General features: G+C 37.6%; 4 protein-coding genes and 1 pseudogene across 5 annotated transcripts in view; 1 reads left to right on the top strand and 4 right to left on the bottom strand.

Moving 5' to 3' along the window:
* Window positions 1-4,802, bottom strand: part of LOC149000239 (putative LRR receptor-like serine/threonine-protein kinase At3g47570) — a 39,716-nt gene extending 34,914 nt beyond the window's left edge. For both annotated transcript variants that reach the window (XR_016170671.1, XM_089139420.1), the window contains exons 1-3: window positions 4,332-4,802; window positions 4,139-4,224; window positions 3,886-3,965 (exon numbers count right to left, since the gene is read on the bottom strand). The gene's annotated coding sequence lies outside the window, so the exon portion shown is untranslated. The remainder of the gene's footprint in view (window positions 1-3,885; window positions 3,966-4,138; window positions 4,225-4,331) is intronic.
* A 458-nt stretch (window positions 4,803-5,260) lies between these two features.
* Window positions 5,261-5,722, top strand: LOC149000240 (ethylene-responsive transcription factor ERF098 pseudogene; annotated as a pseudogene).
* A 2,207-nt stretch (window positions 5,723-7,929) lies between these two features.
* On the bottom strand, window positions 7,930-11,514 carry LOC149000241 (uncharacterized). Its single transcript, XM_089139144.1, is given in 2 exon segments — window positions 7,930-8,336; window positions 8,826-11,514. Coding segments are annotated over 2 exon segments (3,087 nt in total). The 5' UTR covers window positions 11,506-11,514.
* Window positions 11,515-17,105: 5,591 nt separating this feature from the next.
* Window positions 17,106-21,411, bottom strand: LOC149000242 (receptor kinase-like protein Xa21). The gene is made up of 3 exons (XM_089140058.1): window positions 18,705-21,411; window positions 17,753-18,177; window positions 17,106-17,480 (listed from the first exon to the last, which is right to left on the bottom strand). The coding sequence occupies exons 1-2, from the start codon at window positions 21,382-21,384 to the stop codon at window positions 17,789-17,791; spliced, it is 3,069 nt and encodes a 1,022-aa protein (XP_088996184.1). The 5' UTR covers window positions 21,385-21,411; the 3' UTR covers window positions 17,106-17,480; window positions 17,753-17,788.
* Window positions 21,412-22,166: 755 nt separating this feature from the next.
* LOC149000243 (protein VACUOLELESS GAMETOPHYTES-like) lies at window positions 22,167-22,760 on the bottom strand. Its single transcript, XM_089139145.1, has one exon. It carries the CDS (start codon window positions 22,758-22,760, stop codon window positions 22,167-22,169), a length of 594 nt encoding a protein of 197 aa, XP_088995271.1.
* Window positions 22,761-27,362: the final 4,602 nt, after the last annotated feature.

Genomic DNA, 27,362 nt, shown 5'->3' on the forward strand with positions numbered 1-27,362 from the left:
ACCACTTTTGTCTTTGCTCCAGTAAGTGATGAACCAAAAACCCGCATAAAATTTCATCGAATTACTGAAAGCGCCATGGTCTGTTGGTAATAGCCGATGTGAGCTGTTGGATCTCCGGAGCCATCGAATGTTGAAAAGGTAGGCAAACGGAAGTTACGGGGAAACCGATATCCCGCAATTGGCTCGGCAAAGGGAGTCTTCCGAATGAGCGAGTAAATATCCTCGGTTATTCTTCCCTTAGCCAACTGCCCTAATTTCTCATTGATGTTGGCCAATTCCTGACCAATCCGGGTCGGGTGATCTTCGACAATATGATCACGACCTCGATTAACACGATCATCCCGTGCTACTCGATCATCACGAACAGCCCGTCCTTCCCGAGCATTCCTCTCGTCGTGAACTGCTCGATCATCACGAACGGTTCTTCGACGGTGGGTGAGTGAGTTCTTACCCCTGTATCCAACCTTGTGTTTGAATCGGTTGTACTCTCTTGCGGTCCGTCGAACCGATCGTCTCGCCTCGGTTAATCATCGATCCTCCTAAGTCCTCGGTCTCCTTCACGGAAATTCTGATCGATATTCCGGTCTTCGAGCCAATCTCTGGTCACGTGGCAATGCACGTCTCCCTGAATCGCGCGATCGGGCTCTTGTGGTAAAACCACTCGTCACGGTGAGCATGCGGAGTGCTTGGCTCACCTCCAAGAGTTGAATCTTTACCTGATCCAATTGATCTTGGATTGTATCGGGGAGGAGGATTACGTCCTCCCTGGCCACCATCTACCTCGATAGGATTTTGGCTTTCTGGGGAATATCTGGATTATTCACTCCGGGGATCGAACACCGGAATTGCGTTGTGCGTTGTGCAGCGGCTGCTGATCTAGTCACCATGGCTTTTCAAGTTGTTTCCCACAGACGGGCGCCAATTGATGCGTCCAAAATCTGCTCAGCCCTTAGATCTCCTCGTGATGTCTGCAAACCGAAAGCGTCGGATGTGGCCCGACCCGCTGGGGTCGGGAGTCCACCTCCGAAGGCTAAGTCGGTTGATGAACTTAATCACAAACGGCTCTACTAGAAGCGCGAGCTTAAGGAATGAAGAAGCTGGGAAAGGTGATCTAGATAGCGAGATCGGCGATAGTTTAGGTCTATCGGTATGTATCCGAACTTGAGTCTCAGATAGTATTCTTTTCGATCCCCTCACCTTGTATGGTAGTGAGGTTTATATAGAGTGTACCTTCGAATCTCCTTCGTTGGATGCACTTGAGCCTTCTTCGGGTAGTCGTTGGATCTTAACAGTTAGATCCGTTGAGCAATGGACTTCTACTAGTTTGGACTAGTAGAGGACTCCTGAGATAACCTTTAGGTTATGTGATGATTATCCCTTCGATAATGATTATCCGCAGCCGTCAATTTGAGTCTGCCATTATTAGGGTGATTACCCTAATCCATAAGTAGGATTAGGGCGCGCTTGCAGCCGAATAAGCTTTCTTCTTCAGCAAGCCATCTTCCGGATCCGGTTCGCTCGGGAGCGAGTCGGATCTCTCCGTCTCGACCGGGGTCGAGGGTCGGACCAGGTATGAACCCGGTCTGATCATAATCTCTCCATATCAGTACGTATGATGTTTAACTGTGAAATGATGTCAAATAAGAAAGGAAGAGGTGAGAAACATTGCATTAATTTACGGAGGCCTACTTGATCGGCTTTAAGTTGAAGTTAAGAAAATTAATATTCTACATTACGCACCGGTTGGGGATATTATCTAAAACATCCTCTGTTGTGCACTACTCTTTGCTTAAATGTAACCCTTATATATTACCCACCAGCCTCTCCTTAAATGTATTAATTATTAATTTGAAAATACCATAGACATCTTGTCCTATACTATTAATAAAAAATGAATAATAAATTAAATCATATTATTTTATGTAAATCTTGTCATATACTATTAATACCACTAGTCCGTCTCGTTACAAGCCTAAATAAGAAGAAAGTCATCAACGAGAAACCCGGCTCATCAGCTCTGTCACATGGCGAGTCAACTCATTTTGCAATCTCCAGCTGAGTATCCATCATCTACTCCACCACTTGCTTTAATGGTTTCTCTTCTTCACCTTTGTTTAATAAACCATCATCAACTCTTTGACCAGGTTCTTGTGTCTCCATTTGTTTATGTGAAGGTGCTTCTACGGCACAACCCAGGTGGGTTCCATAATTACACTCTTGACAATGGTAGACCCAGAATGCAAAGTGCAGAATACAAAGTGCAATGGATTGTACTTTATCCTTGAAAACTTGATCTCTATCCTTGAAATGGTTCAGAATACAAAGTGCAATGGATTGTTTCAAAATGTACCTAGTTAGTTAAGCTTGCCTGGGTTAGTTACAGATAATCAATCAACTGCACACAATTGCTAAGACGCCCATGATACATCAGTTATAAGACTGGGATAAAGCATGGTCTAATCAAGATTTTACTAAGTGAGATTGAGGTCTAGAAAGTCTGATAAGAACTAGAAAGTCTCCTAATCAACTCAAACTACCCAAAAAAAAAAATCCTAATGATTCTCAAGGAGAACTGAGAAGGCCTCCCGCAGGGTTTTTCTTAAGGGCTACCTGAATGCCTTTTCATCAACGAGTTCCAAACAATTTCAACGAAAATCAGGATTTTTTTTGTGCGCCTGACTCCAGAGAAAGGAGATACAAAAGGGTTACTTTTCAACTAAAAACACCAGCAATATGAGGAGTTGAGGACTCATGGTTCCAATAAGAAATGAAGATTAAATCAATGGAGGAAGTATTGAAAAAACGTGTGAGATCCCTATTTATAAATTTGCAGAAGATCGAGAAGTTAGTGTTTGTATATTTGTGTGGACTGTCGATCTCTTTTGCTCCCCATATTGAACACACAAATCATTTGCATTATAATCCTGACCAACAGGAATTCATCTCAATCATCACCACAGTTCCACCAACCCAATACAATATAGAACAAGCAAAGGGAATCAATTACCATGTGAGCTGTCTAGAAAGCTGATACGTTCCATACTATGGACTCAAAAATGGAAACAGAGCCCTAATTCATCCTCATCCACTAGTCTCATTTAGATCACTCTAGTCTGTATAAGATACAGATTTTGAAAACTGAAAGAACTCTAGTCTGACCGACCTTCCTAAACCCATTGTTCTATGGGACTAATAATTTCACAGGAGTGGGCTCTCCATGCCACTGCTTTACAAAGAATCTACCATGCATATCAATCACAACAAGAGAACAGATTCATAAATAAGTGGAACTATGTTTCATTTTTAGATTTTTATACTGGAACTGCACTAAAATAGCATCAAATGTTAACAAGGAAGTGCAGGCATAAAAGTAAAAAAGGTATGTTAGTATCTTGAACCGTCCAAATTATATGAAGTTAGATGATCCTGTTTCCTAAGGCAACAAGTGAAACCATCTCAAAAGAACCTCCTCCAACCATTTAAAGACTTATTTCATCGAGCTGAGTCCAACATCAAATAGACATGATTTTGAGTTTAAAAAGGAGTCACTTTAGCCAAAAATGTAGAAAACCAAACCATCTAGGACCCTATACATAACTCTTAGGGCTACTGACTCTGGCAGAGTCAATTCAACACCAAGTATTCATGGTTAAAAAAAAAAAGAAAAAAAAAAGAAAAAGAAATAATAAGCCAATGATCTGATTATACTAGCATTTAGGTTTCAATCCTTACATTGATTCACATCAGTTGATTGACCACGTTTTTAACCTTTTAAATGTTTTATTGGTATTGCAAGGTTAACAAGACAACACCAGAAAACCAGACAATACCAGAGCCACAGTAAAAATACTGAAAACATTTAGCGTAATCTGGATATAGTCATACCTCCCAATTCATTTATCCATCCGATGGGGCTGAAACTTAGAGTGAACTGAAGTCCTTAATCCAAGTGGGCAGATTAGATGCTGAAAATACCAAGGGAAAACAATGGTAAGATCATAAGAAAAAGAAATTACAGCAAATTGAAACTGAGTGGAAAACTGAACGAGAAACTCAAAGATGAAGCACCAACACATGGTCTACAGGATAAATACCTAGTTAATTAAGCTTGACTGGGTTAGTTACAGATATATCTCACCTCTCAGAATGATGACGAAGCAGCCCCAGGAAGGAACCCAGAAATTTAAAGGCGCTTCCATCTCACGAATCCAAAGTAAAATCAATCTGCAATTGATAAACAAATTTTAGAAGGATACAGAGAGATGGGAACCCAAATATCACGAACCCAAAGTAAAATCAAGATTAAAATGCAAACCATAAACGTTTGAGACCTGCGAGCCAAGAGGGCTGGCGACCAGAGGCAGAGATAGCGTGAGCGAGAGACAGCGTGAGGAAGGGAAGGAAGAGACAGCGTGAGCGAGAGACAGAGAGATGGCGACCAGAGGCAGTAGCGCGAGCCAGAGGGAGAGAGCGAGACCAATAGCGTGAGCGAGAGACAGAGAGAGCTGGTTATCAGAGGCAGTAGCGCGAACCAGAGGGAGAGAGCGAGGGCGAGAGAGAAAGCATGAGCAAGAGGGAGATTAGAGGACCGCTCGGGGAAATCGAAGCGGGAGAATGAACATTTTCGGCTACGGTGTTTCGTGGTGTAAGCTCAAAAATTCCAAAAATCCTTTTCTTGTAGTGCAACTGTGCAAGCTCAAAAATGCAACGTCCGAGAAGTTGCCCTCGCCAAGAGAACGCCATCAATAATGTTTCTGGAAAATGATGTCAAAAGCGTTCCCCACCAACCCTCCCCCAGAAGAGTGTTGTATGCGGATTCAGTCAATCCTGGGTTCTACCATGTTAACTACAGGTTAGCCTTTCTTTTCTCTATTTCCGCATGTGCTGATGGCTACAATGGACATGAATACTCGTCCCTTGCATGGGTTGAAAGCCATATTTATATGGGGTCATGGATTGGTTGAAAGCCATAGATTCGATGACACTAACGCTGAAAATTTCATTTCTGGTAACTGAAGCTCCTAGCCAAAGGGCCAAGGACACCCAAAACCCAAAAGCCAACCATTATTTGAAAGAGTTAGTACTCGCCTTAAATACTCCATTTTTTGTTTATTGATGACACAATGCAACTTTGGATTTGTTACCAAATTTGGAAGCGAAAAGGGGAGAAAAAAATTACTTAGACCTTGTAAGCTTTGTTGCCAGCTTGTTGCTACTGCAATTATTAAGTTATCACATAAGTAATATTGATTGGGAGAGGATGGAGGGGAAGAAGAAGTCTTCAACTTCGAATTCGAGTTCAGAAGAGAAAAGAGAAGAGGTTCATTACAGAGGAGTTCGGCGCCGCCCATGGGGTAGATTTGCTGCAGAGATACGGGACCTTTCAAGGCCAAGTGGGCGTCTGTGGCTTGGAACTTTCGATACACCAGAGAGTGCAGCAGTTGCTTACGATCAGGCGGCGTATAAATTGAGGGGTCATCAAGCAATCCTTAACTTCCCCAATCAACAATGCCATTATTCCTCCTCAAACTCCATTGCTTCTGCTTCCGCTTCAGTTTCTGCACTTGCTAGTGGAGCCGATAGAAGTTCATCAACTGGAACAAGAAAAGAATCAGATGTTATTGTGCTTGAGTGTCTTGACGACAGTGTTCTGGAGGAACTTCTTGCAGTTTATACAGTGAAGGACAACACCAAAAAGATGACTGAGGACTGGGAACAGTGAAACTTTTGAAAAAAGATTCACCGCCTGTCATTATCAGAAACCGCCATTTGTGGAAGTAATTTCCGGCTACTTGGAGGGTGGTAGCAAATCGGATTCACCTTGTTCCAGAGTGGCAGCTAATAAATGAAATAAGCTATTAAATATCTAATAGGTTTTATTATTATTTAAGTTACTTGTTGAATATTCTATTTAGTTTATTCATTTTGGAATTAACAGTCAGTCGGGGGTTTCCCATTTATTAAACTCTGCCCTGTCTCTTGGGTTATACTTGGGTGAATTGGATTCAATGGTCGAGATGCAATTTGGAGCCTAAAAGTCATCCCAACCGATCATTGTTGGGAGCGGTGCTGTTCCCAAGCAATTTGCCTCTTATTCTTTGGTTTTTGAGTTAGGATTCTAGGAAATTTTATAGTCCTGTTGGAAAATATCTTTTTAGTTAAACATTTTGGTTTGACTTAAGCAAATTTCTATTTTTAGGTGGATAAAATCATTTTATCACTGATTTTAGTTATCCTTCGAGGCCAGACGTTGTGAGCTTCAAGGGTTTTAATCTCCAAAGTAACAAGTGGAGGAGCATGGCATTAGTAGGGTCCAGTGGGTCTCGCAAGAGCTCCGTAATCTCTCTTATACTGCGGTTCTACAATCCAACAACAGGGAAAGTTATGGTTGATGGTAAGCACTTCCTTTCCTGCTCAATAGACGTTTTTATTTCTTTTCTAGTTTTGAAGCAGTTGTTTAAGGCTTTCCTGAACTTGGGCTCCATGTATTTCTGCAGGAAAAGACATTAATAAACGCAAGCTCAAATCCCTACGAAACACATTGGTGTTGTCCTTGTCCAACAAGAGCCAGCACTCTTTGTTACAACAATCGTTGAAAATATTCTTTCTGGCAAAGACGGAGCAACTACATCAGAGGTCATTGAAGCTGCCAAGCTTGCAAATGCACACGGCTTTAATAGTCTCCTTGAGGACTACTCTACCAAAGTAGGCGAGTGAGTGGTGCAATCATTAGGAGGCCAGAAGCAAAGAGTTGACATTGCCAGAGCTGTTCTCGAGAACCCAGCAATCTTGCTTCTTGATGAAGCTACCAGCGCACATGATATAAAGTCCGAGCGCTAAAACTTCCAGTTCCATTTCCCAAGTCTTCTCTCTTAGCTATCTTGATTCCTATCCTTACTACCAATGGCATCTAAAGCTTCTATTGTAAAAAGGCATGACAAACAACCTAATAAGGGGATATCCCCTAGAGCTCCCCGGTTAGACATTGCCATCAGTTTAGGCAAGTGGGAGGATAGGGCAATCAATATCGTATAGAAGAACATAGTCAACCTTTCAACTATACAGCATCAGGCGTCATTGGAACAATCAGCCTATGGATCTTTCGAAGGATTGAACCATGGCCGGACCATCCAACCACATGAATGGTTAACGGATCGTTCAGGACAAGCTAATTAAGAATCAAACAACTGTTATGGTGGCACATAGGTTGTCAACCATTCAAAATGCAGATCATATAGCCGTTTTGCAAAATGGAAAGATCATAGAGCAAGGAAACCACTCTGCTTAATAGAGAACAAGGGAGCCTATTATAAGCTTATCAACTTACAGCAACAGCAGCAATAACAGAAATTGAAGGTTCAAATGACCCAAATAACTGGTTACATTGTACTCGTATTCTTTTTCCTCTTATTTCCTGACCATTTTCCCATTTAGCTATGTGAGACTTATTGTTTTTCTCGACAGATAATAAGTACACATGATATAAACATGTAATGAATTTGAAAATCTTTCCAAATCTTATTTAGAATAATTTCCTCCATCAATTGCTTCAGTCTGTATTCTCGATCTTACAATACAGCAACAAGGTCAGCCTTATCCCATCTTGAAGTGATCTCCATCCTGCAATTTAGTTGTTAAGAGCCAGAACAGCTATAACATACATGAGATACATAGACTATTCTCAAGTATATATAGTTAATTATTATAAGTGAATCAAGGTTTCAAGAAATCTTATAGGATCAAGTTTAGCCAATCCGACATTTATATTAATGGAACAATTTCCCACCATGAAGTGAATAACTCAGCCTACTAATGTAAATCTAGCTAAAACATTGTTTAAGTTTTTCAAGAGAATTAGGCAGCTGAGAACAACAAAATAGATACAATGATAATAAATTTATAATCACCTTAGAAGTGGGTATAGTTGCTCTATTCTTCTTTCTTCAAGAAAGAAAGTTCCTCTTTAATTGGATGTAGTCTCCTCAACACTTCGTTCATGTTCATGCGTTCTTTTGGGAATTCCATGGAGCACTGAAGTGCAATTTCAATTATTGATACTATAGACTTTTGCAATTTCTCTACATTGTGACTTAAATGTTCAATCTCGTTTATAGTATCCTCCTTGATTTCTACACGTTGTTCTTCTTTGGGTAGGATCGATGGATCTAAAATTTGCATGATACGTGTAGGTAAAGCTGCCTTTGCAAAGTTATGAAGATTTAAACCATCAATGAATATCTGATCAGTTGGCTTTTTCCCTATGAACATCTCCAATAAAAGGATCCCATAACTAAACATGTCACCTTGTATGGTTGCCATTCCACCCATACCATATTCTGAAAATAAGTAACTTGTCTGTTAGTGTCAAAATAAGATATCCAATATTTTTTTAATTAAATATAGGAAGTTCATCTATAAAATAGAAATTGTAAAATGAAAATGACAATTCTTGAATTTTGGAACAATTATTCTTTTGGTAATGTTATAAGAGTCCAACTAGAAAATAATGGATTCATAGCATAATCTAATTCTAATGTTGTATATGGATAAAACCGTAATGCAGTCCAATTTAGATTTTAGAGTGTATTAATGAACTTAATTAAGTACCTAGGAACATCATAAACATGCATTTTAGATTTGGAAACTTTTTGAAAAATTATTTTGTGATCATGTTTAACACCGATAATGGATTCTATTTGAATAGAAAACTTAATTTCTAAAGAACAAATAGGTTTAGAATACAAAATATTAGTTGTTCACACAGGCAAACAAATAAACAAACAAACAAACAAACAAACAAACAAATTGTGAAGTTTAGTTGTTACCTGGAGCAGCATAGCCAACAGATCCTTTTATCCCGATAGTGCTAGTTTGAACTTGGGATGAATTGTCATCGGTTTCTACCAGTAGTCTTGCCAATCCAAAATCACTAACATGTGAAGTCATATCAATGTCAAGTAGAACATTGCTTGGCTTCAAGTCACAATGAACAATCACTACATAGCAATGGTAATGAAGGTAATCCAGTGCAGAAGCCACATCAATTGCAATGTTTAATCTTTGATGAAGGCTTAAATTTCTTGAACTATTCTCCTCCATCTGTGGATGCAACCAATCATCCAGACTCCCATTGGGCATGAACTCATAAACAAGGGCTTTAAAATCTTTGCCTTTTGAATCAAGACTTGAACATGAAGTTAAAATCTTGACAAGATTTCGATGTCGAATGTTTCTCATTGCTTCACATTCCATTGTAAAGCTCTTGTAAACTCTTGTATCTTGAAGGTTCAGTACCTTGATTGCAACTACAATTTCACCCTGGTTGATAATCCCTTTGTATACAGAGCCAAAAGCACCATAACCAATGAAATTTGACAAAGAAAATCCTCCAGTAGCTTGGAAGAGCTCTTTATAAGAAAGCTTTAAGAACTCTTCACCGACTAGTGGTGTGGATGGAAGTTTTCTTTTTGACCTTCCTTTCCAAAGAAGGATAAAGAAGGAAGATATCAAAAGAACCCCAAGTACCACACCAATTGTTGCCATAAGTATTCGAAATGCATGGGACTTTTCCTGTTTCATAGATGCACGATTTACACATGTAGGCAATTGTAATTCTGGAATTCCACCACAAAGATTAGTGTTGCCCTCCACCAAAATTGCACTTGCATTTTCGAAGATTCCTCTTGTTGGTACCTCCCCCTCAAGATTGTTGAATGACAAATCCAAATTCTGCAATGCTATGAGGTTTTGCACATCTTTTGGGATTGACCCTGATAAGTTGTTGAGTGAGAGATTTAAATTTTGAAGCCCTTTCAAAAGAGTCAATGATTGAGGAATGGTTCCTTCAAGGTAATTATCCTCCATATAAAGATGCTCCAAACTTTCACATCCACCAATGCTTGTGGGGATTTCTCCAGTAAATCTGTTTTTGGAGATGTATAGTGTAGAAAGACTCTTCAAATTACCAATTTCATTTGGTAGGGAACCAACCAAAAAATTAGTAGATAGGTTTAGACATATCGATAGGGAGGAAATCAAGAAGAGTTGCCTTGGTACTGGGCCTTGAAGGTGATTATTATCAAGGGTTAGGTATAGTAGCTTTTGACAATTTCCTAGGTTGGAAGGAATGCTTCCACTCAAGGAGTTTCCTTCTAAATGGAGTTCTTACAGATTAATGAGATTGCCTATAGAGGAAGGTATTTGTCCTGAAAATTTGTTTCCACCCAAGAATAATCTTTTAAGGTTTGAGAGTTCCCCTATTTCAAATGGGATTTTACCTTCAATAAAGTTTGCCTCCATACCCAAAAGTGCTAAATTAACAAGATTCTTAATCTCAATAGGAATGGTTCCAAATACTTGATTTCTTCCGAAAGCAAGTATTGAGAGTTGTGTTGAAACATTGGCTTTGAATTTTGGAATAGGCCCCTTGAAATGATTTTCTGTTAGGGCCAAAATCTCTAGATTTGTACAATTAACCAAAGAATTTAAAAAATCTAGATCACCAGCTTCCTCTGTTCCACATTGATTATAATTAACATTGAAACTCCGAAGGTATTGAAGGTTTCCTAAGTTGATAGGGATTGATCCAGTAAAATTATTCATCTCAAGATCAAATATATCAAGGGTTGAAGAATTGGAGAGAGAATTTGGAATCTTCCCTGAGAATTTATTGTGTGCAACTCCCAAGAATTTGAGATTCGGAAGAGTGATGCCTATGTCTTGTGGAAGACTCCCATGCAGTTGGTTTCTGTAAAGGGATAAAGTTTGAAGAGACGAGAGATTGTATAATGAGAGAGGGATCATTCCGGAAAAATTGTTTCCAGCAAGTTTTAGAAAATATAAGCTTGTTAGCTTACCAAAGGATTCTGGAATGCTCCCCTGTAGTCTATTGAAACTCACAGAAATTTCTTGAATTGAGGACATGTTGCCCAAAGAAGCTGGCAATTCTCCTGTAAAGCTATTTTGAGCCATAGAAAGTATCTCCAGCTTTGATGAGGATATGAATAGTTCGCTGGGGATCTCCCCAACAAGATTATTATAAGAGAAATAGATTTCTCTTAGAAGAGTACAATTGGCCAACTTGATGGGTAGATCTCCTTCTAGAGTGTTATTTTCAAGAACAATGACTCGCAGTCTAAACAAATTACCAATTTCTTGTGGGATTTTTCCATGGAAGCTATTGTTTCCAATATCAAGAAAATGAAGGAAACTGAGGTTCCCTATCGAAGGAGATACATTACCTCCCAAGCTCTTCCCTCGAAGATCTAAGCTGAGGACCCGCTGTTGATGGCGATGACTGCATGTAATCCCAACCCAATTGCAAAAATGGATAGAATCGTTCCAAGAACTCAGTGCTCCATATGGGTCAAGATCAATTTGTTTCTTAAACTCAAGCAAAGAAAATCGATCAGTCTCGTTCCATTCTATCCTTTCACAGCTGATGGATTCTAGCATCATTGAGCTCTCAAAGAAGAGAATGAAAACTAGAAGAAACTGAAGTGCCATCAAAATCAAATTTTGATATGCAAGATAAGTTTTCTTATGTTATTGTGATCGATAAAGAGAACCCTATTTATATTTGAAGTCTTCCCACTTCTCTACTTGGCCAAATACGTCTTGATGAACCGTCTACATGTATATCTAATTCAAATAAACCAACGAACAAGTTGCAAAAGTTTTGGTCCAAGATTAATTAATTAATTCAAAGTCTTGCCTTCTCTGAAAACACTCTAGATGAATGTGATCTTAAACTACCAGCCACGTAGAAAATGTAAAATGTCTTATTCAAAGTCAATTCAGTCTCCAAAATGTGAAAGGAGCAGGTGAGAAACATTGCATTCATTGAGTTGAGTGCGCGACTTGATTGACTTTAGATGAAGTGAAGAGAATTATTCTACGTTAGGTAGCGGTTTAAGGTAAGCCTTCATCCCTCATGTGATGGAGAATTATTCCATAGGTTTTTTTAGTTGGATTTCTTTACCTCGATCAGTGGAAGATTATGTTTTCTTTACATTCTTTTGTCACATATTTAGGAATAAGCCCACCTAAAGGTGGAGTCAGAAGTTAACATCGGAACGAATAGTGATTCTTCTTTTATATATACTAGTAAAGACTCACGTGCATATGCACGTGTGATGTGTTCTCTGAAATCAATTCTCAGGATTGAACTATAGGTGAGTAATAGATTAACTGTTTTTAAAGGAAGAAGAAGAAATGGAGTTTGATTTAAATTAAAACTATCCACATTGTGTTTGTTCAATGTAAGGAAGAATAGAAATGATTTTACAAGATAAACAAACAAGAAAACAGATACATGCAAAAGTATATATGCATTTTAAACAATATGCAAAGTAACAATAGATAACGATACTGAAGTTAATTTAAACATACCTTAAAAGTGATGTAGGTGAATCAGCCAAAAACAATTTCTTAGAATGGCTAGACTTTTAACATACCTTTAGAATTAGTTCATTGATTCAGGAGGTAAAGAATGTCTAACGACTGTTACAGGAATAATACTAAAATATGTCAGTTCAAACCAATGAGGCATAGAACCTATGTAGACAATTGTTAGTAGTAGCAAATCAAAAAGGCATAATTCTATGTATGGGTTAAAACGGAGTCTCCCTAACCAAACTAAAGAATATTAATTCTATCATAACATACTAGTGGTCCTCTCCGGTCTTTCCGCAGATGTTCCAGCACTTGTGCCTGTTTTCCCATTGCGCTGTTAAAAACAACAATTATACACATGAGAAAATGACATACTAAAAGATTCCAAAAACAATCACTGGAAAATGATACACATGAGTTCAACAATTTGGTTGGGGATGGTGTTGTGAAGGGTGCGACAGCAACGAGAAGGGGTTTCTGGTTGACACAGACAAGCGAGGGAGTAGGGAGGGTTATGCAATGGGTATGGGAGGTGATTTCTAATTAGTTTTGGGCAGAATGAGGAGTCAAATTCACCATATTAATTCCCTTTAGTGGCAGAGAGTTGCAGGGAGAAGGATGAAATAAAACAATTTAGAAGAATTCATATGTTAATGGTGATTTTAACATACATATACAATTGTTGTAGGTGCTATCAAAGTGACGAATTCAATTATGAGAATGGACGTGGTTAGACTGACAATGCAGCTGCAATTGTTCAAAAATTTAAGATCCTAGAATTGTTTCCTTTGGTGGAAGAGAGTTGCAGGGAGGAATTGTTCAATATGTATGGGATTATTTGGGCAGCTTAATAGTCCTGTTTGTAAATTATTTGAGATCTATACCGGTAATTAGGGTTATTGGACGTTCACTCTTCATTGAGTGATTTCATACGAAATTCAATTCCATTTACCATAACGGTTAATAGTAATCAAACAGCCGTTGAGTCTTCATTCAGTGAATAATTCCAATTGTGGATTCTTCATTGAGTGAATGATAATTTAAATTTAAATAAAATGACAATTAAAAAAATGGTTATAAGGCTTATCAATTCAATTCCATTTATCATAACGGTTAATAGTAATCAGACAACTGTTCAGTCTTCATTCAGTGAATAATTTCAATTGTGAATTCTCTCCATAATTAAATGAAATTGTGGATTCTTCATTGAGTGAATGATAATTTAATTTAAAATAAAATGACAATTAAAAAAACGGTTATAAGAGTTATCAGCGCCTCAATCATTGTTCACTGATTTCATTCAAAAATAAATTTAATTCCAAATGAGGATCATCTCCATAATTGAATGATAATATGATAATTTAATTTGAAATAAAATGAATTAAATAAGTTGCATTCACAATTGTACACATAATTCTCAATTAATGCAAAGGAATACCAAATTCTAATTGAATTTAATTCCATATGAGGATCATCTCCATAATAGTGATAATTTAATTTGATTTCTTGTTCTTCGTATTTGCTTACCACACTGATTAATTGGAAAATGAAATACGAATAAATTAATAAATATAATGAATTCAATAATTTGTATTTACAATTATAGACATACTTCTCAATTAATGCAACGGATTACCAAATTAAAATTGTGTCAATTCAGAGGGGTAATTGTGAAATACTAAATGTAGCCATCTACAATTGAGTTCATACTTTTAATATAGTAGTAAATATATATATATATATATATATATATATATATATATATATATATATATATATATATATATATATATATATATATATATTTGTTTCTTACAAGACCAAGAGTATGTAAAAAACTGTAAAAACACAATGATCTTTCAACCCATTGTCTTCAATCATTAAAAGAAATTTTCAATATAAAGAGGGTCAAGTGTAGATATTTAAAAGAATTTTTCAATATAAGGAGGGTCAAGTGTAGATATTTCATATGGAAAGAGGAAGAATCTCTTTAGAAAAATTTTCAAAAATAAAAAATTCAGGAGGAGCTGTGAGCTGGGTATCTAAACTACACAGTTGTAGCACTGTATACAACAGAAGCTGAGTATATGGCAGCTATACAAGTTTGTAAAGAAACAATTCGGATAAAAAGATTCATGAAAGAACTTGGGCACAAACACGAGAAGATTCTCTTGTATTGTGACACTCAGAGTGCCTTGCACATTGCAAGGAATCCAACTTTTCATTCCAATACAAAACACATAGAAGTACAATATCATTTTGTTCGTGAAGTGGTGGAAGATGGAAGGGTGGATATACAAAAAATCCACACGAAAGAGAACCTAGCAGATGCATTGACAAAGGCAATCAACATTGACAAGTTCATTTGGTGCAAGTCCTTGTATGGCTTGACAGAGACGTAGACAGCATGGTTAATTGTGGCAAGATAGAGAATGTTGTGGAGATTAATTGGTTATTAATCTAATCTCCAAGTGGGAGGTTGTTGTATAGTCTTAGTCCCACATCTAGTAGAAGTAGGAGTTGTTATCCCACATCGAAAAGAAGTGAGAGTTTGTTGAGAGTTTTAGTCCCAATTCGAGTAGATGTAGGAGAAGGTAGGATGTGGAGAGGCTATAAAAGGATGCCCCACCACATGTAATTCATCCCAAAATCTTCCCTCTTGTATATATTTTTTTTATCTATAGTGGAGTTTTCTCTCTTGCCCGTGGTATTTTATACATTCAAGACGAGGGCTCACCTTTAAACACTGACAAGGTGAACCACCTTAAATGTATGCTACCATGGAATTAAGGTAGGGTTATCCTAAACTAGACACATTTTTTATTTTGTGAACTAAAGTTTGTCTGTGCTAGGCTGCTAGCTTACGCGTAACTGAACTAATATGTTGGAGGATTACTTTAGCTATTAGGAGGTGAGGGGTAACAATTTATACATAGGGCTTTGGACTAACCCCAAGAAAAATCTAACACTTGACTTCATAAACGATCATGATTTTTTTTTGATTAATTTGAATTTCTGACTTAAAAACTATGGGTGTAAACGGACCAGATTTAGATCGGATACTGGTAATACCATATCCGCATCCTATTATATTCGAACGGATTCAGATAATATTCTATCAATTTTTGGACGGATTCAGTCTGATTCGGATGATAATCAGATAGTTATTTTCTTAAGTAGATTCTTCTAAATGGGTGTGAATACAGATTGAATACAAGTTTTCGACTACCTATTTACATCTTTACCATTTTATTTGTGAAGGCTAGGTTTGAAATTTAAGAATTTAACAACTTTGGTAACTATTTTAGTAGAAAATCTAGAAAAATAGTCACATATCACAGGTAAAAATTTTATAAAAATAAGAAAAATAAATTTGAACAAGTAACTTAATCGGATAATTTTATCGGATGGATAATAATCGATAAGAAAGAGATATACCATATCCCCATCTTATTAGTAATCGGACGGATTCAGATACCCCTAAACGGATGCGGATACGAATTTGGAAGCGAATTTCGGTTATCCATTTACACCTCTATTAAAAACTATCACCATTTCTTTCGAGACTATTTCTTCATCGGCCACAACAGGAATGATAGAATCAATATTAGGTTCGAATCATTGAAACCAAATCAAGTGAACCTGTTAAATCCAAACCAAGTCTTGCCTTGTCTAAGAATCTTTTCAGTGGTCTGAAGAGTCTCTAGATGAGTCTGATCTTAAACTCTAGAACAAACCTTACCAGGCACGTAGATAATGTAAAATGTCTTAGTCAAAGTCAATTCAGTCAAATGTGGAAGGAGTAGATGAGCTACATTACATTTATTGAGATGAGTGCGACTAGATCAGCATTAGGTGAAGTGAAGAAAAGATAAGGCCTTATCTCATGTCTGATGGAGAATTATCCCTTGCTTTGGTTTCCCAACTTGGGATACTTCATCTCAATGAGTACACGATTGTCCTTCTTTACATCTCTTCATTACATATTTAAGAAGAAGTTTACTTATAGATGGAACCAAGATTTAATATTGGGAGGAGCCGAATAATGATTATGAAATTTCTATTAATAATATTTTTTTTAAAATAATCAGGTATTAATTGAAAAGATTAGTTTCTTATGAAAACTAGAGCGAGTGAAGAGCGGCAAAACACAGACCTTTATATTCATTGTTTTCATCATTAAAAGTTTTCTCCAATGTGAATAGGGCCAAGTTATGATATTTCATACATGAAGGGAGAGCTGAAGGAATTTTTCTAAAGAATTTCAGGAACAAAGATAACAGTGCTATTTTACTACCTGTTCCGGAGGTTTATTCTTTTCTTTAAAATGCAGCTCCTTCTTTGACAGTCACAAGTGCCAACATGTAGAGAAACAGGCATTTATAAAATGCTTTGCCTCCATTTCAGCTTTGAAAGGAGTCTCCCTAAGGGCTACTCTACCAAAGTAGGTGAGCGAGGGGTACAATTATCAGGAGGCCAGAAGCAAAGAGTTGCCATTGCCAGGGACAGTGCTCAAGAACCCAGCAATCTGGCTTCTAGATGAATAAGCTACCAGCGCACTCGATGTAGAGTCAGAGCGGAACATTCAACAAGCCCTCGACAAGCTAATGAAGAATCGAACTACTGTTATGGTGGCCCACAGGTTGTCAACCATCCAAAATGCAGATCATATATCAGTTTTACAAAATGGAAACATTATTGAACAAGGGAATCACTCTACTTTGATAGAGAACAAGGGGGCCTATTATAAGCTTATCAACTTACAGCAACAGCAGCAATAACAGAAATAAAAGGAGTAAAAGACCCAGATGACTGATTACATTGTACTTGTATTTTTTTTTCCTTTTATTTTCTGACTATTTTCCCATTTAGCTATGTGGGACTTATTGTTTTCTTGACAGAGAATAAGTACAAATGATATGAACATCTAGCAAATTTAAAAACATATTATATTACCAAGCTAATGTGTAGACTCTTTCCAAATCTTATTTAGAATCATTTCCTCCATCAATTGCTTCAGTTTGTATCCTCCAGCCTACAATGCAGCAATAATGTCAGCCTTATCCCATCTTGAATTGATCTCCAACCTGCAATACAGTAGTTAGAGCCAGAACCACAGCAACATACCTTCATATATGTTATACTCAAGTATAGATGAAGCTTAGTATAGAACTCCTCTAGGTCCCAAATTAGTTATTATAAGTGAATCATGGTTTTGTATCAATTGATCAATTTCTTTCCATGAAGTGAATAACTCAGCCTACCAGTAATGTAAATTTAGAATTTTGTTTAAGTATTTCATGAGAATTAAGATGCTGAGACAACAAAATAAATACAAAGATAATAAATTTATAATCACCTTTGAATTAGGCATAGTTGCTCTTTTCTTCTTTCTTCAAGAAAGTTCTTCTTTGATTGAATGTAGTCTCCTCACAACTTCATTCATGTTCATACGTTCTCTTGGCAATTCCATGGAGCATTGAAGTGCAATTTCAATCATTGCTATCGTACACTTCAGCAATTTCTCTGCATTATGGCTTGGATGTTCAATCTCACTTATAGCATCCTCCTCAATGCCTACACCTTGTTCATCTCTAGGTAGGAGTGATGGATCTAAAATTTGCATGATACGTGTAGGCAAAGCTGCCTTTGTGAAGTTATGAAGATTTAAGCCATCAATGAACATCTGATCTGTTGGCTTTTTTCCAATGAGCATCTCCAATAAAAGGATCCCATAGCTAAACATGTCTCCATGTATTGTTGCCATTCCACCCATACCATATTCTAAAAAGTAGTAACTTGTATGTTAGTGTCAAAATAAGATACCTAATATTTTCTTTTATTTAATTGAATACAACAAATTGCATCTACAATATAAAAATAGTAAAATAAAATGACAATTTCTTGGATTTTGGAACTATGATTCTTTTGGTAATGTTAAAAGAACCAATCTAAAGCCAGTCCATCAAGAAAAAGAATGTATTCAAGGTATAATCAGATTCTGGTAGAACTAGAAACGGATAAAACCATGAAGCAATCTAATTTAGAATTTAGAGTGTATCAATATAATTAATTAAATATCTAGAAACATTACCCAAACATCTAGCAATAATTGGATTCGGTGCCATCATAAACATGCATTCTAGAGTTGGAAACTTTTTCAAAAATTATCTTGTGGATCATGTTTAACACCAATAATGGATTCTATTAGAATAGAAAACTTAGTAAAGAATACACAGTTCCACAATAACAAAATAATAATTGTTCACAAAAATAATAATAAAAAAAAAATTGTGAAGTTTAGCTGTTACCTGGAGCGGCATAGCCAATAGATCCTTTTATCCCGATGGTGCTAGTTTGAGCTCGGGATGAATTGTCATCAGCTTCTACTAGTAGTCTCGCCAATCCAAAATCACTAACATGTGCAGTCATATCAATGTCAAGTAGAATATTGCTTGGCTTCAAGTCACAATGAACAATCGCCACATAACAATGGTAATGAAGGTAATCCAATGCAGAAGCCACATCAATGGCAATGTTTAATCTTTGGCGAAAGCTTAAATTCTGTGAACTATTCTCCTCCATCTTCGGATGCAACCAATCATCGAGATTCCCATTGGGCATGAACTCATAAACAAGGGCTTTAAAATCTTCACCTTTTGAATCAAGACTTGAACATGAAGTTAAAATCTTGACAAGATTTCGATGTCGAATGTTTCTCAATACTTCACATTCCGTTGTAAAGCTCTTGTAAACTTTTGTATCTTGAAGGTTAAGTACCTTCACTGCAACTACAATTTCACCTTGGTTGATAATCCCTTTGTATACAGAGCCAAAAGCACCAGAACCTATGAAATTTGTCGAAGAAAATCCTCCAGTAGCTTGGAAGAGCTCCTTATAAGAAAGATTTAAGAACTTTTCACCGACTAGTGGTGTGGATGGAAGTTTTCTTTTTGATATTCTTTTCCAACGAAGGATAAAGAAGGAAGATATCAAAAGAACACCAAGTACCACACCAATTGTTTCCATAAGTATTCGAAATGCATGGGACTTTTCTTGTTTCATAGATGCATGATTCACACATGGAGGCAATTGTAATTCTGGAATTCCCCCACAAAGATTAGCATTGCCCTTCACCGAAATTGCACTTGCATTTCCAAAGATTCCCCTTATTGGTATCTCCCCCTCAAGATTGTTGAAGGATAGATTTAAACTTTGCAATGCAAAAAGGTTCTGTAGATCTTCCAAGATCGGTCCTGATAAGTTGTTGAGTGAGAGATCCAAATCTTCAAGCCCTTTCAAAAGAGTCAAAGATTGAGGAATGGTTCCTTCAAAGTAATTACCCCCCATATAAAGATGTTCCAAACTTTTACAATCACCAATGGATGAGGGGATCTCTCTAAAAAGTCTATTTTTAGAAATGTCTATTGTTGAAAGACTCTTCAAGTTACCAATTTCATTTGGTAAGGGACCAACCAGAGAATTAGAAGATATGTCTAGAGATATTGACAAGGAGGAAATAAGGAAGAGTTGCTTTGGTACTGGGCCTTGAAGGTGATTATTATTTAGAGTTACAAACTCTAACTTTTGACATTCTCCAATGCTAGAAGGAATGCTTCCATTCAAGGAGTTTTCTTCTAAATGGAGTTCATACAAAAGACTGAGATTGCCTATTGAGGAAGGTATATGTCCTGAAAGTTTGTTTCCACCCAAGAACAATCTTTGAAGGTTTGAGAGTTCTCCTATTACAAATGGGATATTACCTTCGATAAAGTTCTCATTCATACTCAAAGCAGTTAAACTGACAAGATACTTAATCTCAATAGGAATGGTTCCAGATATTTGATTGCCTCCTAATAAAAGCATTGAGAGTTGTGTTGAGACATTGGCTTTGAATTTCGGAATAGGCCCCTTAAATTGATTCACTGATAGGCTCAAAATCTCTAGATTTGTACAATTAATCAAAGAATTTAAAAAATCTAGGTCACCAACTTCCCTTGTTCCACATTGATTTTCACTAACACTAATACGTTGAAGGTATTGAAGATTTCCTAAGTTGGCAGGGACTGGTCCAATAAAATTGTTACTCATGAGATCAAATGTACCAAGTCTTGAAAGATTGGAGACAGAATTTGGAATTCTCCCCGAGAATTTGTTCAATGCAATTCCCAGGAATTCAAGATTCGGAAGAGTGATGCCTATGTCTTGTGGAAGACTCCCATGCAATTGGTTTTCTAAAAGGGATAATTCTTGAAGAGATGAGAGATTGTATAGGGAGAGAGGGACCATTCCAGAAAACTTGTTTCCATCAAGTGAAAGTGAGCGTAAGCTTCTTAGCTTACCAAGGGATTCTAGAATGCGCCCTTGTAGTTTATTAAAAGTCAAAGAAATAACTTGAAGGGAGGATGCGTTCCCAAAAGAAGCTGGTATTTCTCCTGTGAAGCTATTTTCATTCATAGTAATTTTCTCCAGCTTTGACAAGGATGTAAATAGTTCACTAGGGATCTCCCCAACAAGATTGTTACCGGAGAAATGGATTTCTCTTAAGCGAGTACAGTTGGCCAATTTGGTAGGAATATCTCCTTCTAGAGTGTTGTTTTCAAAAACAATAACTCGCAGTCTAATCAAATTATTGATTTCTTGCGGGATTTTACCATGGAAGCTATTGTTTCCAATATCAAGAAAATGAAGGAAACTGAGGTTCCCTATGGAAGGAGATATGTTACCTCTCAAGCCCTTCCCTTGAAGGTCCAAGCTGATGACCCGTTTTTGATGGTGATGACTGCATGTAATCCCAACCCAATTGCAAAAATGCATAGAATCATTCCAAGAACTCAGTGCTCCATATGGGTCAAGATCAATTTGTTTCTTGAACTCTAGCAAAGCAAGTCGATCTCTCTCATTCCTTGCAATCTTTATGCAGTATATGGATTCTAGCATCAATGAGCTTTCAATGAGGAGAATGAAAACTAGAAGAAACTGAAGTGCCATCAAAATGAAATTTCGGAATGCAGGACAATAAAGGTTTATTGTGTTATTGTGATCGAAAAAGAGAATCCAATTTATAGAGACAAATTTGAAGTCTTCCCTCTATGGAGTCAGTATTATATCTCTATCCGCCACTTGCTCAAATACATCTTGATGGATGAATCGTCTACATCGATCTATATCTCATTCAACTGAACCAATGAACAAGTTGCAGAAAATGTGGTCCAAGATAAATTATTTCCATGCGTATTTGAAGGGATTCAGACTTAGATGACCTGAAAAGTCAAATCTTGCCTTCACAATAATCTTTTCAGTGGTCTCAAGACTCTCCAAATGAGTGAGCACGTATGATGTTTAACTGTGAAATGAGGTCAAATAAGGTATAATTGATGGTCTTTATAAATGTAAAAGCTTATAAGTTACCCACCAACGACTCTTGGTTTCTGAGGTTCATCGGGCCAGCTTTTTTGCGCACCTCGATTACATCCTCAGAGGGTGCTTTGTCTTCCATAAGTGTCGAACCCATGACCTCTCCACTGAGAAGTATGGATTTTACCACTCTACCAACTCTGCATTGACTCCTTAAATGTATTAATTATTAATTTGAAAATCCCATAGACATCTTCTTATATAGTATTTATAAAAAATGAATAATAATTTAAAAACATATACTATTTTATGTAAAATTTATAATGTTCTTCTTGGCCCAGTCCGGCCCAACCTTATTGGGAGCCTAAATAGTCCACTAGTTTGTCTAGTTACAAGCCCAAATAAGAAGAAAATCGTCAACGAGAAACCCGGCTCATCAGCTCTGTCACATGGCGAGTCAACTCATTTTGAAGCCTCACAATCTCAAGCTGAGTATCCATCATCTGCTCCACCGCTTGCTTTAATGGTTTCTCTTCTTCATCTTTGTTTAATAAACCATCATCAACTCTTTGACCAGGTTCTCGCGTCTCCATTTGTTTCTGTGAAGGTGCTTCTACGGCGCAATCCAGGTGGGTTCCATAATCACACTCTTGACAATGGTAGACCCAGCAATTCCTGCTAAGGATACAATGACAGACACCACACCTGAAGTTCTTGGATTCGTCGACAGGGAATTCGAAATAGAGGGTTAGAACATGTTCTGGGTGATCCTTATGGACTATGGTGCGAGGCAACATGGCACACTGAATGTGATGATCAAATTCACAGACAGCACAGCTTAAGCTAAATGCTTTACCAGAGAACCGACACCCATCACATCTAAATAAGCAATTGCGGTACGTTGGTCTGGGAAGAAGGGTTAGGACATGTTTGGGGTGAGATGGGTGATCCATCCACCGACCTGTGTCTCGGCATTGCTGGTGGAAAAAGTATCTACTCACTGCACCCATATAATGAACCTGAGGCAGGCAATTCACAACCTGAGCACTGGATTTTTGTCAGATTCTAGAGCTTCATAAGGAGTTGAAGGATGGGAATGGCTGAAGTGATACTCCATATCTCTCTTTATCCCTTACTCCTCGTTACTTCTTGTTTCTTTCCTTGTTTGTTGCTTTGTATCCTAGCAGTATTATATATAAAGCTTCCCAGGGACTACATTCTTTGATGCCTTACCGTGCTCAAGTTAAGAATGGAAGTGGCTGAAGTGATACGCCATCTCTCTCTCTCTCTCTCAGTAATTCTGCCGAATCAGCCAATAAAATTGTTGTCCTCTCTTTCTGAAACTCCAAGAAATTCCTGAAAGGTAGCTTAACCAAATTGTGCTGCTTCCTAAAGTTAACAATCTTGTGATTTAGGAACCCATGGAGTCGAGTATTTTAGTGAGTGTTAAAGAGATCAGATTATGTATTCAGGTGCAGTTGATTGACTGAATGGCTCACTCCTACATTATTCCTACTTTAGTCGTACTTTCTTATGGAGGCATTTGTGTTTTCTCCTCCCCAAGGTGGGCAGAATTTCTGTGTGAGCTAGCAATATCTATCTGATTTATCTGGCAAGCTTGAGAAGTAGAGGTAGTGTCACTGAAACAAACCAAATCATAAGGTTATTATCAGCCCCAAATTCCTTCTAATCAAAATGTAGTAAGAAGTGTAAAATGTATTTCAATTAATATATTGAGAAGTATAGTACAGAGAGTATTTATAGAAGTTTATACAATGTAATGAAGTAACAATATGTCTAAGTATAAAACTAACTACAGTAAACAATACACTAACTGTATGCTAACGATGTATCCTTAACACGCCCCCTCAAGCGCAACGGATCCATGATCATAAGCTTGTCCCAAATCGATAAAAATCGTGGATGAGATAAACCCTTGGTAAGTTATAAGTCTGCCAACTGATTAATAGAAGAAATAAATGTACAGAAAACTGTCGCGTGGCCACAAGATCCCGGACAAAATGAAAGTCAATCTCAACATGCTTTGGGGTTCGCAGTCATGTAAGTAGCTCCAATATTGTCACACCAAATAATGGGAGCCGTAGGAAGAAAGATATCAAACTCTCAAAATATAGAGCGAATCCAAAGCATCTCAGCAGCAACAACACCAAGAGCATGATACTCAGCCTCAGTATAGGAGCGAGAAACAATACGTTGCTTGCAAGAACCCCAAGAAATAAGATGATGACCAAGAAAAACACAAAAACCAGTTGTAGAGCAGTGATCATCAGGACAACCTGCCAGTTTGCATCAGAATACTCGGCCATAGTCATAGAAGAGGTCTAGGAAAAATATAATCCCTAGGTAGAAGTTTCCAGAAGATAGCCAAGGATCCGCTTTACATCTCTTGAATGCTAATCAATGGGTGAGTGCATGAACCGAGAAAAATGACTCACAACAAAAGCTATGTCAGGTTTAGTATTAGCCAAATAATGCAAAGATACTCCAACAGTATGACGATACTCAGTACCATCCTCTAAAAGAGTGCCATCCGTGATAGATAATAATGGTCCAGAAGCAATTGGAGTGGCAACTGGTTTAGCTTCATCCATCTTAGTATGTACTAAAAGATCAATAACATACTTGTGTTGAGAAAGTAACAAGCCCTCAGGTGTACGATGTGCTTCAATACCAAGAAAATAATGCAAATCGCCAAGATCCTTAATAGTGAAGACGGTGGCCAAGCCTATGTTGATAAGTAGCTCTGAGAAAGATCGAATTTCAAGAAGATAATCAGCAACAGAGGATGATCCTTTTTGAACATGAAACAGCCTATCTTTCAAATCAAGAACTCTGGATTTGGAACTCGAGGCATTGATCTTGTTCAAGACCGTCCATGCTTCAAACGATGTGGTTGCAGAGATTATATGCGGCAAGACACTCAGAGACAGCGATGACACCAAGAAGCCAAGTATAAGTTGATCTTGACGATCCCATAGCCACTGAGACTAAAAAATTGAATCAGATACTTGATCAGACAGAAGATCAGGCATGGGACAACAATTCGAACCATCAACGAAACCGATCAACTCATAACCACGCAGAAAGGGCAAAAATTGTGCTTGCCATAATAGAAAGTTTGTATAATCAAATTTAATAGGGAGATTGGCTCCAAAATTCAGAGAAATTAAAGGAGTAGAAGACAGAGATGGGAGAGATGACTCGGTCGGAGACGCCATCCTCCAGAATCGAAGTTAGGGCAGAGACCCGTAAGAAAGCTCGATACCATAAAGTGAATCAGAAGTTGTATTTAGTCAAACGTGAATACAAGTACTTATAAAGTGAAAAAGTATAGAAATACCCAAAGTACCCATATGACAAAGTATCATGACTAAGAGTCCTTAACACAAATGCCAAATTCTCACCACCGGTTGTTAAAACCAAGGTTTAAAGTATCGGTATCATTTATCTTTTCGGGTGATTTAACGTCAAATATTCACCACCGCTAATGTACTTTAGTGTAAAACAATGGAGAGATATCGAGATGTATCCTATCCGTTGGGTCCAACATGGTTATATCACTATCATATGAAGAGATACTTTAAACCTTGGTTAAAACTATAATACCACCATTGCCTTCAACAGTTATTCACTTCATATGAAAGATTCTGCATAACAAACTATCCACTCGCAAGCTGCTTAAGGAGATTTACCCCCCCCAAAAAAAAAAAAAAAAACCACTTAAGGAAAAAGGAAGCCACTTAAGGAGAAAGGATGTAGAATCAATCAACAACCAATGCTCATTATGCTTATCAGAGCTAGCATCTATTAATCCTTTTCTAGAAGTGTGCTTATGCAAAATAGGTCTAGAGATGCTTTAACGTATGCTGGTGGAATCACTCTTTAGATCTGATCAAACAAATCTGTAATTTTATCTCCTTAGCCAAAAACAATCCAAGGGAAGATCAAGCTTACATTTATAGAGACATTTGAAGTCTCTCCACTACTGAGTCTCTTAATATTTCTCTCCTTGGTCAAATACATTTTGGTATGCATTGATATAATGACAACAAAGAGATAATACTCGCTTTAAATTAAGTGTCGGGCTAAAATTGGGGTCATACTCGCTTTAAATCATTAATAACTAAGAGATTATCTTAAGAGTGTTTAGTTAGCATAACACATTAGGAATAAAAGATCAAGAGTTCAAATCTTCTAGTGACTCGGATTTCTCCCCCCACATAAATTACCCACCAGCAGGCAGCAGCTCCTTAATTTATTAATTATTAATTTGAAAATGCCATAGACATCTTGTCATATACTATTTATAAAAATGAATAATAAATTAAATTCGTATTATTTTATGTGAAATTTATAATTGTCTTCTTGCCTATCCCGGGCCAACCTTACTGAGAGCCCTAAATCCACTAGTCCATCTTGTCGTTGCAATTCCAATTAAGAAGAAGGTCGTCAACGAGAAACCCGGATCATCAGCTCCGTCATATGGTGAGTCAACTCATTTTGAAGCCTCACAATCTCAAGCTGAGTATCCATCATCTGCTTCACCACTTGCTTTAATGGTTTCTCTTCTTCATCTTTGTTTAATAAACCATCATCAACTCTTTGACCAGGTTCTCGTGTCTCCATTTGTTTCTGTGAAGGTGCTTCTACGGCACAACCCAGGTGGGTTCCATAATCACACTCTTCACAATAGTAGACCCAGCAATTCCTGCTAACGATACAATGACAAACATCACACCTGAAGTTCTTGGATTCGTCGACAGGGAATTTGAAATTGAGGGTTAGAACATGTTCTGGGTGATCCTTATGGACCATGGTGAGAGGCAACATGGCACACTGAATGTGGAGATCAAATTCACAGACAGCACAGCTTAAGCTAAATGCTTTCACCAGAGAACCGACACCCATCACATGCAAATGAGCCATTACGGTAAGTTGGTCTGGGAAGAAGGGTTAGGGCATGTTTGGGGTGAGATGGGTGATCCATCCACCGACCTGTGTTTCGGCATTGCTGGTGGAGAAAGTATCTACACTCACTGCACCCATATAATGAACCTGAGGCAAGCAATTCACAACCTGAACACTGGATTTTTTCAGATTCTAGAGCTTCATAAGGAGTTAAAGGATGGGAATGGCTGAAGTGATACTCCATATCTCTCTTTATCCCTTACTCCTCGTTACTTTTTGTTTTCTTTCCTTGTTTGTTGCTTTGTATCCTTGCAGGTACGTACCATATATATAAGCTTCCCAAGGACTACATTCTTTGATTCCTTAACATGTTCAAGTTAAGAATGGGAGCAGTGGGCTGAAGTGATACGCCATCTCTCTCTCTCTTTCTCTCAGGCATTATATACATAAGCTTCCCAAGGACTACATTCTTTGATTCCTTACCACGCCCAAGTTAAGAATGGGAATGCGCTGGAGTGATACGCCATCTCTCTCTCTCTCTCTCTCTCCCCCTTCCTTCTTCTTGCTCGTTACTTCTTCCATGCATTTAGCTCTTGTGGCTTTGCAGCCTTCTGGGTTTTACTCATATGCTTCTTATGGACTGCATTGTCTTTTTATTTACCATTTTCACGTTAAGGAGCTTC

Source organism: Hakea prostrata, chromosome 11 (genome assembly GCF_041222555.1).
Source record: "Hakea prostrata isolate BN-2017 chromosome 11, UWA_Hpros_2, whole genome shotgun sequence".
NCBI lineage: Eukaryota > Viridiplantae > Streptophyta > Magnoliopsida > Proteales > Proteaceae > Hakea > Hakea prostrata.

Bases quoted from the DNA above. Each gene is read 5' to 3' on its own strand.
- LOC149000243 (XM_089139145.1), bottom strand. From the start codon at position 22,760: ATGGGTGCAGTGAGTAGATACTTTTTCCACCAGCAATGCCGAGACACA.
- LOC149000242 (XM_089140058.1), bottom strand. From the start codon at position 21,384: ATGGCACTTCAGTTTCTTCTAGTTTTCATTCTCCTCATTGAAAGCTCA. The intron at 18,178-18,704 runs GTAACAGCTAAA...ACTACTTTTTAG, and splicing joins TATTGGCTATGCCGCTCCAG to AATATGGTATGGGTGGAATG.